Raw genomic sequence first — 12,276 nt, 5'->3', positions numbered from 1 at the left:
ATTCAATCAATTGACACTACTAGTTACAAAAACAAGTGTTCCTCTATACCTCATTGGAACATAATCTGATTTTCTATAAAATTTGATGCACAACTTGGTCGTTTCTCCACTTTACCTCTTCATAATATGCGAGAGGCAGAAGAATAGCCAACAGGAAAACATAAACAATTAATAGCTCAATCGATTTTAAGGGTTAGTTGGTTTTCTGTAGAAATAGTAGCACAACTTGCTCGTGTCTCCTCTCAAGCTCTTCATAATGTGAGCGAAGCACCGGAGAGCTCGACCATAATCACTCGCATGCTCAGGCTGTCTGTGATACTACGGATTTCTGAACTTAAACGAACGAGTACATTGAGTTTGTTTCGTTTATAGAATATTTTTTTTGTTTAGGAACTTAGTCGTATCTCCTCACAACCTATTCACAATATGCACGAGGCATTGAAAGTTCCAAGAACAGCTAACATGAAAGCATAAACATTTAATAGCATAATTTATTTTATGCATTTATTTTCCTCATTAGAATATATTTTCAGTTTTTTATAGAAGAAGCAACACATGGTTTTGTCTCCTCTCAACCTCTTCACAATAGGCACGAGGCATGCATCAACAATTAATAGCATAAGTTATTGTAAGCATTTATTTTCCTCATTAGAATATATTTTAAGTTTTTTATAAAAGAAGAAGCAACTCTTGGTTGTATCTCCTCTCTACTTCTTCATAATGTGTGCAAAGCATCAGTTCGAGAACAGCTAATGTGAAAGAATAAACAATTATACGCTAAATACATCCTGAGCATTTATGATTATCCTCGGAATATACTGAAGTAGTGACACAATTTGGTCGTGTCTGCCCTCAACCTCTTCATAATTTGCATGAGTAAAAAGGTGCTCTAAGAATAGCTATATACCTGTAGATTAGAAGCATTTATGTTCCTCATTAGAATTTATTTGGATTTTCTCTAGAAGCAGTAGCACAACTTGGTCGTGTCTCCGCTCTGCCTCTTCATAATGTGCGTGAGTAATAAGGTGATCTAAGAATAGCTAACATGAGTGAATAAACAATTTATAGTTATATGCCTGTAGATTAGAAGCATTTAGTAGTAGCACAACTTGGTCATGTCTCCTCTCTACCTCTCCATATTGTGCGTGAGGTATCAAGAGTTCCAGAATAGCTTACGTGAAAGAATAAACATTTATCAGCTAAATAGATTCAAAGCATTTATGTTCCTTATTAGAGTTTATAAAAGATTTAGCACAACTTGGTTGTATCTCCTCTCTACCTCTTCATAATGAGCGTGAGGTATCAAGGGTTCCACGATAGCTAACGTAAATGCATAAACAATTATCAGCTAAATGGATTCAAAGCATTTATATTCCTCATTAGCATTTATAAAAGATTTAACACAACTTGGTCGTATCGCCTCTCGAACTCTTCATAATATCTATGGGGCATCAAGAGCTCCAGGAATAGCTAATGTGGAAGCATAAACAGTTAATAGTAAAACACATCCCAAGCATTTATCTTACTCGTTAGAACATATAGAACTAAACTTGGTTGTTTTTCCTCTCGACCTTTTCTTGACACGCACGAGGCATTGAGAGCTCTAAGAATAGCTTACATGAAAGCACAAGCAATTATTAGCCGCATAGATTTTATGCATTTATGTTCCTCGCAAAAGTGAGATTTTGATTTCCCAACTTGGTTGTGTCTACTCTCTACCTCTTCATAATGAGAGGGATGCACCGGAGAGCAGACTTTTAAATGTTATTTTAACACTAACTCCCTGTTAAGGTATGTATGAATGGACCCATAATGCTTCAGAAATGCACACAAACATTCCAATAAATATTCCTGACTAGCAAAAAACTGCAACTGGGCTTTCACTCATGCATTCATGCCTGCTTCAGATGATAATGGGAAAATATTGCAATCGAAATCCAGATGCTAAATCATGCTCCAAACGCTAGCTAGCACGGAAAAGCGCTACAGAAATTGACAATTCGATGATTTTCCCATGCAACGGACATAACTGTTCGGTTACCTGGGAATGGCTTCACATTCAAATATTTGGACTATATTTTGAACCCTTTCTAATGTAGCACAAAAAATAATTCTCACAATGTTATAAAAAATGATTTTAATAATAATACATAGAGATTTAAATTAATTCAGTGGGCATATAATAAAACAGAATGAAGTAATCCCTTACTTTTATAATATTTCACCTGGATTCTAGACCTTAACAAAGCAATAATAATAATTGTATTACATTTTGATAGAACAGAAAATATATATTTTTAAATGTAAAACAAAAAAAAGTCTATAGTTTTATTTTTCGAGTACTAGAAAAAAATAAAAATACAAAATACAAAAAATTATATGATATTTTTACCTTAGTTCTGTAGTAAATTAAGAAAAAATATTCAGTAAAATGTGAAAATAGGGAAAAAAAAATCAAATATAATTGTAGCTTTATTTCTGTAGTAAAATAAGAAAGAAAAACTGAAAAAGTAAAAAAATTGTTTATATTTTTAACTTAAATTCATAAAAGGTCAAATTCAAATCAAATGTTTTTATTTCTAGTTTATTTCTGTAGAAATAAATAATCTGTAAAATGTCAGAAAAGAAAAATATATTGTTATAAATCTGCATTTATTTTGTAGTAAATGAAGAAAATAATCCTTAAAATTGAAAACATGACATTATTCTGTCGTAGGGCCAATATCGATTATTAGTATTAAAAGGGCCGATAACCCATATTTAGCTTAAAAATGGGTGTCAGAATTTTCTAATAATGATAAAAAAATAAACAATATGTGTTAGAAATTTAAATAAAACTTAAATAGCTCTCTGAAACCTTTGACACAAATAAATAAGAATTTTAACACAAATAACAAGACTTAAATTAACTTAAAACAAAAAATGCATGAAGGTTGTGTGGGCACTCCTGTTTCCAAGCCGGATTGACGAACTAATGTTATGATAAGAGCTCATCACTTCCACATTAGTGTGATTTTTATGCTCGCAATCATAAACGGACCCGCTTGATTGACAAACTATTGTTATGATAAGAGCTAATTTGTCAGTCTCCACCTCTAAAACAAGTTAACTCCATTTTTTACGCTGTCTCTTAATCGCAAACATGCTTTCATATCTCCGACACAGTGAGTTATCAGAGATATTGCTCTAATGTTCCTGCTTTATTAGCTCCGCCCCCGGTCTCTTATCCAATCAGAAGGCGTGGGATGGGTAGCAGGCAGGGTGGGGAAGTGGAGGGAAGACGGTTTGTAGGAGGAAGAGAAAAAGAGTCTTCTGAAATTTAGGAATTATCGGAAAAAAAGCCGATACCGATATCCGTCAAATTCCCAAATATCGGTACCGATAATCGGCTCGCCCGTTATTTGGTCAACCTCTATTCTGTAATATTTAATATATCTTTATTTTCTTAAGTAAAATAAAGAAATGAATGCCTAGAATGATTCTTAAAAGGTAGAGAAATATAACCAAATATGTTTTTGCATTATTTTAAAGAATTTAAACTTATTTCGTTATTTAAATAAGAAAAAGGATAATTTAGTGTAAAATAAGAAAAACGCATATCTTGATTCTGGACAAAAATAAAAATCCTTAAAACTTAAAAAAATAAGAATAAATAGATATTTGCATTAACTTTGTCAGGGGGGAAATAAATCCAAATCTTTAAAATGTAAAAAAAAATATTTCTCTAATATTTAATTACATACATCATATTTCTTTTTTTTTTCTAGTAAAACACTATTAAATTTTTTTAGAATGTATGTCTTTATTGAAATAAGAAAACTAATAGTTGGAAAATTAAATAAGTAAAAAAATGAATAAAAAATAAAATAATCATTGAAAGATAAAAAAAAAGATAAAACATAATATTGTGACATTTTTTATTTATTTCAGGGGTGAAATAAAAAAAATATAAAAAAAGGAAAAAAATAGGAAAAATATTTGTCTTACATTTAATTAAATTACTTTTTTTTCAAGGAAAATAAAATATGTAGTAAGAAAATATAAGTTCGTTTTAATCGAATATAATTTTACATTATTTTAATTAAAAATAGAAAATTTTGCACCAGTAAGAATTTTTTTGCAACTAAGACAAACAGATCCAAACTCGGGGAACCAATCAGAATCCAAAGATTCTTGCCCTAATTGACCGATCAATTATCTTGATGTCAAATATGCATCCAGGAAACCAGCTGGGTTAATGGTAGAAATTGACCTATGGCTAAGCCCCGTCCTCAAACCCAATGAGCCAATCACAGAGCGCGTAGCACATCCATAGACTGGGATATTCCGCGTTCCCTGGTCCATAGAAAAGCATTGTAGTTAGTAATTTTTCGTTAGTTTTTTTCTTTAAACTTTAAAATGGGGGTACAAACGACGGCGGACCAATCAGCCAGAGGCTTGGTCATGGGGCGTGAACATTTCATCAGCATGGGTTATAACACAGGTGTCAAACAGGCGGCCCGCGGGCCAGATCAGGCCCACTAAGGGATTGAATCCGGCCCGCGAGACATCACTCAGAGAAGCACAAGAGAAAAACAAGCTGCAGGTTTAAATATGTCAACTTGATGTTGCCAAAGCCTGGTGCCTCTCACAAAGACACTGTACTTATATTTATCTCTCCCTCTCTCTCTCTCTCTCTCTCTCTCTCTCTCTTTTCCACCCCCTTTCTCCCACTCTGTCTCTGTCACTCTCTGTCTCTCTGTTTTTCTCTTCCTTTGTTGCTCTTTCTCTCTTTGTGACTTTTAACCTCTTTTGCTCTAACTTCCTTTTTTCCTTTTCTCTTTTTTCTCTTTCTCTCTTCATACCCTTCGCACTTTCTTTTCCCTTTTCTCTCCTTCTGTCTTTCCATTTCTCTTTGGATTTCTTTCTTCCTCTCCCTTTCTTTTCCCCCTCTCTCACGACTTTTTATCTTTTCTTTCTCACGCTCTCTCCCTCTCTCTCTTTTTCTTTCTTTGTCCCACCCTTTTCCCTCCCTCCCTCTTTCTCTTATTTCTTTCTCTTCCTTTTTTTTCTTTTTAATCTACTAGTTTGGCCCCCGACAGAATGTTTGTTCTGTCGTGTGGCCCCAGAGTTAAAATTAGTTTGACACCCCTGGGTTATAACATGGGAAGACCCTGGAACCCCGTCGTCTTCTGCACACGATTGCAATTTTGGCACAGGCAGAAGGACTCGATTTGTTCAACTCTTTGATCCGGCTAAATCAATTGATATGTGGACTACGCTCGTCCTTCAGCTTATTAAATTTCTCCTGCTTCTGAACATGCTCCAACTGTACTGGTTTAGACGAGACACTTGAAGTGTCTTCGGAGTCAGATTTCAGTTGAATAAATGTTAAAACCCTACATAAGCGATTTACAGCCAAAACGCAGTCTTTTGGTGTAGTTGGAACTGTGCCCTTTAGAAACTGGACCGAACTATCCACACACACCAAACTCGGAACGCTACGGGTGAAATTTGCATGATCGGATTTGATCACCGAGTCATATGTACTCCTGAGAAGATCCCTAGGTTCACGACCCCTGGTCTAGCTTGTTGTTTCAGATGGTGATGACGTTGTGACCTGTATATTTTTGCCTGAAGCTTTTCATGGACCTTCTCATCAAAGAAATGATTCGCGCTGGAGACTGATAAATTAGCTATTAGCATAACAATAGTTTGTCTTTGAGGCCCTTTTGGTGACTTTGAGATGATGTGTGATGTTCGTGGGCATCAATGCCTCCTGCCAAACTGTCTCCTACTCTGACACTTCACCGAACGTTGAAGGTTAGTCCTAGTGAGTAAAGGGGGCGGGGCTTAGCCATATATCGATCATCTCGACGTCAACTAGGCATCCAAGAACTATGCTAGCGCCGGAAAGTCCAATCGGACTCAGCAGAACGGGTTAATGGCAGAAATGGCAGCAGGCGGCTCCAAAGCACGGCACACCTTGAAGCTTCAGCCCAAGACAGCAGCCCGTCCGGACCCGGCCAGAACCCAAAGGCGGACCGTTTCCGGACCCGGCCAGAACCGACTGTCGGACCCTTACTTTCTTCCCGCCAGTTTCTTTGAAACGTTCTCGCTCCTGGAACCAGAAGGAGAAGCCACCTCTGGGCCTCAAATCCAAATTGGTAGACACTTCAAACATGAGACGGTCATGACATCTAGTGGCCGTTAAAGGAACAGCGACTCAATCTGACACAGTCAAAATTGTTTTTAATGTTCATGTTTTATCATCAATTCGTCGATGGCTGCCGATATTCCAATCGTTTGTGGTTATTTTTTATTATTATTTCGTTTTTTTCCAAGAGATTTTTATATTACCTCAAATTTCAGCCTGAGCTCTTCGTTGCCGTCGTCTTCCTCCGAGATGGGAACGTTGTAATATTCTCCTTCCTCCTGGCACAGTAGCTTGTACCTGAAAATGAAAAAAAACATGCGTAAAAAAACAGTATACTCCTGCAAGAAAAAAATTGATGAATGTCTTTGGGGCTGGTAGATCGGAGTAGCGGGTGGATGCAGAAGAGGGCAGGAGATGGCAAATTCATATTAATACCGGTTTTCATAACATTGACTTGAGAGTATCCCTGTTAACTTCGAATATTTTCTTGATTTTATAAACCTCATCGATTGGTTACAGCCATATTTGTTAGCGGGGGATGCAACGTGTGTGCCATCTTCGCATTTCTTGATCACAGCAAGCTTCGTTTCTATGCTTATCGTGTTTTCGCTCCTCCCTTTAGCGTCACTGCTAGTGTTTCCGACCCATAGCTAATGAATACGGTACAAAAATACAGTATTGTATCACCGACTCTCAGGCTGTACGAAAAAGAAAGGCATTGTGGGTAGTAATGCCGTATCGCTATAAGTTTAAATTGAGCTTTTTTTCAATACTTATCTTGTTTTTACTTTTCCTTTAGCATTACTACAAGTCTAAGCATTCATCGCTATAAAAATTCAAATTTGTTACACGTGATTCTGAGTCAAAGAGCCAAAAAGGCATCGTGGGAGGGGGTTTAGCCAATAGCGTTGCAGATTTTCTTATCTAAGATTCCTTTCCTTGTTATCTTTTTACTCCTCCCATTAGCATCATGACAAGTCTTTGCACCCATAGATAAACACATTGGACTTTGTTACATGAGATTCTGATCTGGAAAAACACAAAGGGATCGTTGGAGGTAGTTTGGCCAATGGCATATTGACATTTAATGACTCGTTTCCATGGTTATAATGTTTTTACTCTTCCCTTTAGCATTGTTGAAAGTGTAGAACCCTTAGCCAAACAAAGTCAAGTATGTTACATGAAAATCTGAACTGAAGAGAGAGAAAGGCATTGTGGGAGAAAGTTCAGACAGTAACATATCACATTTCTTATTTAAGGACTCATTTCCAGTGTTAACGTGGTTTTACTCCTCCTTTTAGCACACTAGCTAAACAAATCTGACTTTGTTACATGAGATTCTGGACTCAATAAAGAGAAAGGGATTGTGGGAGGTAGTTAAGCCAAAAGCATAATGACATTCCTTGTCTGTAGCTTCGTTTTCATGGTTATCATGTTTTTAACTCTTCCCTTTAGCGTTGTTGAAAGTGTGGAGACCCATAGCTAGACAAAGTCAAGTTTGTTACACGTGATTCTTAAGTTAAGAGCGAGAAAGGCATTGTGGAAGGGATTTTGGCCAATAGCATAACGGTATTTCTTGTCTCGAGCTTTGTTTCCATTGAGATCATAATTTTGCTCATACCTTTAGCATCACTACAAGTCATGCTACTCATAGTTAAAAAGCGAATTTGTTTTAAGAGATTCTGAACTAAATGTAGAGAAAGGCATTGTGGGAGGTATTTCAGCCAATTCATAAAGACATTTCTTGTCTTAAGCTTCGTTTCCATGGTTATCATGTTTTTTTACTTTTCCCTTTAGCATCGTTGAAAGTCTGACTCCTATAGCTAGACAAAGTCAAGTTTGTTACATGTGATTCTTAAGTTAAGAGTGAGAAAGGCATTGTGGAAGGGAGTTAGCCAATAGCATAACGGTATTTCTTATCTTGAGCTTCGTTTCCATTGTTATCAAAATTTTGCTCCTACCTTTAGCATCACTACAAGTGGTACTCATAGTTTAAAAAAATCGAATTTGTTTTAAGAGATTCTGAACTAAATGAAGGGAAAGGCATTGTGGGAGGTATTTCAGCCAATTCATAAAGACATTTCTTGTCTTAAGCTTCGTTTCCATGGTTATCAGGTTTTTACTTTTCCCTTTAGCATCGTTGAAAGTCTGGAGACCCATAGCTAGACAAAATCAAGTTTGTTACACGTGATTCTTAAGTTAAGAGTGAGAAAGGCATCGTGGAAGGGAGTTTAGCCAATAGCATATAGGTATTTCTTATCTTGAGCTTCGTTTCCATTGTTATCATAATTTTCCTTATCCTTCTTGTATCACTTTAGGTCATGTTACCCATAGTTAAACAATTTAAGTTTGTTTTACGAGATTCTGAACTAAATGAAGAGAAAGGCATTTTGGGAGGTATTTCAGCCAATTCTTATTGACATTCCTTGTCTGAAGCTTCGTTTCCATGGTTATCATGTTTTTACTTTTCCCTTTAGCATCGTTGAAAGTCTGAAGACCCATAGCTCATCACTACAAGTCATGGTACCTATAGTTAAAAAAGTCTGTTTTACGAGATTTTGAACTGAACGGAGAGAAAGGCATTGTGGGAGGTAGTTCACCCAACAGCATACCTGCAACCTAATGATGCTGTGACGTGAACCAAACGCAGTCAAGCATTTCATTTGACGCTGACCAATAGCAGACAGGCATATTAAAGACAAACTTCCGCACTAACACCACAAGGTTTGAATTTTAAAATGTTAAGGTACAAAAAAAAGAATTTGTCGACGTAGCATAGTGGGTGAAATTCCGTAAAGAGGGGTGAAAAAAACTTAAACATAAAGTGGAGACGCTCTATCAAAATTGTTGAACGAGATTCTGAACTAAATGAAGGGTAAGGCATTGTGGGAGGTAATTCAGCCGATTCGTATTGACATTCCTTGTCTTAAGCTTCGTTTCCATGGTTATCATGTTTTTACTTTTCCCTTTAGCATCGTTGAAAGTCTGAAGACCCATAGCTCATCACTACAAGTCATGGTACCTATTGTTAAAAAAGTCTGTTTTACGAGATTCTGAACTGAACGGAGAGAGAGGCATTGTGGGAGGTAGTTCAGCCAACAGCATACCTGCAACCTAATGATGTTGTGACGTGAACCAATCGCAGTCAAGCATTTCATTTGACGCTGACCAATAGCAGACAGGCATAATAAAGACAAACTTCCGCACTAACACCACAAGGTTTGAATTTTAAAATGTTTAGGTACAAAAAAATAATTTGTTGATGTAGCATAGTGGGTAAAATTCCGTAAAGAGGGGTGAAAAAAACTTTTATAAAGAGACGCTCTATCAAATTTGTTGAACCAGATTCTGAACTAAATGAAGGGTGAGGCATTGTGGGAGGTATTTCAGCTGATTCATATTGTCATTCCTTGTCTTAAGCTTCGTTTCCATGGTTATCATGTTTTTACTTTTCCCTTTAGCATCGTTGAAAGTCTGAAGATCCATAGCTCATCACTATAAGTCATGGTACCTATAATTAAAAAAGTCTGTTTTACGAGATTCTGAAGTAAACGGAGAAAAAGGCATTGCGGGAGGTAGTTCAGCCAACAGCATACCTACAACCTAATGATGCTGTGACGTGAACCAATCGCAGTCAAGCATTTCATTTGACGCTGACCAATAGCAGACAGGTATATCAAAGAAGTAACTCCTGCAAAGTTTCAATTTTGAAATGTTTACGTACAAAAAAATGATTTGTTGACGTGGCATAGTGGGTAAAATTCCGTAAAGAGGGGTGAAAAAACCTGTCATAAAGTGGAGACGCTCTATTAAATTTGTTTAACCAGATTCTCAACTAAATAAGGGGTAAGGCATTGTGGGAGGTATTTCAGCTGATTCGTATTGACATTCCTTGTCTTAAGCTTCGTTTCCATGGTTATCATGTTTTTACTTTTCCCTTTAGCATCGTTGAAAGTCTGAAGACCCATAGCTCATCACTACAAGTCATGGTACCTATAGGTAAAAAAGTCTGTTTTACGAGATTTTGAACTGAACGGAGAGAGAGGCATTGTGGGAGGTAGTTCAGCCAACAGCATACCTGCAACCTAATGATGCTGAGACGTGAACCAATCGCAGTCAAGCATTTTATTTGACGCTGACCATTAGCAGACAGGTATATCAAAGAAGTAACTCCTGCAAAGTTTCAATTTTAAAATGTTTACGTACAAAAAAATGATTTGTTGACGTGGCATAGTGGGTAAAATTCTGTAAAGAGGGGTGAAAAAACCTGCCATAAAGTGGAGACGCTCTATTAAATTTGTTTAACCAGATTCTCAACTAAATAAGGGGTAAGGCATTGTGGGAGGTATTTCAGCTGATTCGTCTTGAAATTCCTTGTCTTAAGCTTCGTTTCCATGGTTATCATGTTTTTACTTTTACCTTTAGCATCGTTGAAATCCCCCTGTATCGATTCACTCACCATCCGCTGGCCGGTGACTTGATCAGCTCTGAAACTCCGAAGGAAAGAGCGCCCATGAAGTCGTTCCTGGTGGTCCGGTCCCAGTCCCAGACCTCCACCGAGAGCCTGCGGTCCTTGTCGGACGGTTTCAGTTTGCTGCGACGAAAACGGGTTTACGCGTGGACAGGACCCTTATCCGGTTCGAAGGACTTACAAGGTGAAGGTCTCGCCCCATTTGGGGTTGAGGTTGGAGCGGATGGTTTTGGTCTTCTGCTTGGTCTCGTTTTTGGGGTCCGGGATCAGCTTGAGTTTCACGTAAGGGTCCGAAAGGCCGTTGGGGTCCATGGGGATGAGATTACGGCCCTCGCCCACTAAGGGGGGTGGGGGGGAATGGGGTCCATTAGTATAAATAGCATAAAAATCCAGTAAGACGAGTCCAATTTCTTTTCAAAAATAATGGTTTCGAAACAAGGTGCAAGCAGAGTTTGTATGTAAAAATGTCACTAAATATTGCAAACAAGGATACAGCCTAATTACCGCGCGTGCAGTCCAATAAATTGTTTCTTTAGGTTTTGTTCTTACAAGTGTTATTGTTCATATTATGTACTCGTTTTTTTAGTCAGGTTTAAAAAAAGAAAATACTCAAAATTTGCAAAAAAATATGATTATTTTTATTGTTTTTCTCCTCTTCTCCTTTCAATGTATCCCAAAGCATCATTGCTCATTTTTTTTTAAATTTTATTTTATTTTGTGTTTTTTTTATTTTCCTAAAAAATATTATTTATGCACATTTAAATTATTTTCTTTATTTTCTAGAAATATCTTAAAATATTTTTTTATATAATTATCATTTTCCCAATTTTTACTGATTTTCTTTTTAAAAAATATTTTCTTCTCTTTGGAGGTCAGTGTATCTAATACCATATTGCTCCTTTTTTATTAAAAAAATATTTTTACACATTTTTTTTAAATTATTTATTAGAAATATCTTTAAAATATTTTTATGTAATTATTTTTTTTTTCCCAATTTGTAATTTTATTTTAGAATTAATTTTGGGATGTCAGTGCATCATATCTGATACCATTTATTGTTGTTTATTTTATTTGTTTTAATTAATTTATTATATTGTTTTTTTTCTATTTAACAAAAAATATTTTTGCAAATGTATCATTTTTTTTTGCTAAAATATATTTTAAAAATATTTTTTAATATATTACATTATTTTACTTATTTTGTTTTTCATTAATCTATAGTTAAAAATAACTTATTATATATATTAAATATTTTATGTACTGTATTACTGGTTTAATCTACATAAAAAATAAAACATTATGCAAATTGAAGGTGATATTTTTTTTCATTTAATAAAACATATCTAAATTAGATTTTATATATTTGTTATTTTTCCACATTTTACTTGTTCATTTATAATTCGTTCTTATTTATTTGCATATTTAAATTAGGATTTTTCTCGATGAAGTAAAACATATGTAAATACAATTTCTTATATTCATTTCCAATTATAACAGATAACTAAAAAATTAAATTATATATAAATATTTTTATTTTATTTTTCTCCATTTAATAACCTCATAATAATTCACTAAAATGAATCAATAATTAATCATTGATTAAAAAAAAGAACTCATGATTTGTGGAAGCTGTGTTTCCAAGTTTGGCCAGCAGAGGGCGACAAAACAC

At 35.6% G+C, this 12,276-nt stretch overlaps 1 protein-coding gene across 1 annotated transcript in view; it reads right to left on the bottom strand.

Annotated features, from left to right (window-relative positions):
* The window catches only part of prkcaa (protein kinase C, alpha, a), a 139,686-nt gene that overhangs the window by 43,504 nt on the left and 83,906 nt on the right, over positions 1-12,276 (bottom strand). Inside the window, exons 6-8 of the mRNA XM_088341475.1 lie at positions 10,789-10,945; positions 10,596-10,730; positions 6,340-6,433 (exon numbers count right to left, since the gene is read on the bottom strand). Coding sequence (XP_088197601.1) covers positions 6,340-6,433; positions 10,596-10,730; positions 10,789-10,945 — 386 coding nt within the window. The remainder of the gene's footprint in view (positions 1-6,339; positions 6,434-10,595; positions 10,731-10,788; positions 10,946-12,276) is intronic.

This window comes from Urocampus carinirostris, chromosome 8, assembly GCF_059441175.1.
Source record: "Urocampus carinirostris isolate Australia breed hairy pipefish chromosome 8, RoL_Ucar_1.0, whole genome shotgun sequence".
NCBI classification, from domain to species: Eukaryota; Metazoa; Chordata; class Actinopteri; order Syngnathiformes; family Syngnathidae; genus Urocampus; species Urocampus carinirostris.
The sequence above is the reverse complement of the archived record's forward strand: the minus strand, read 5'-3'. Positions and strand labels throughout refer to the sequence as shown.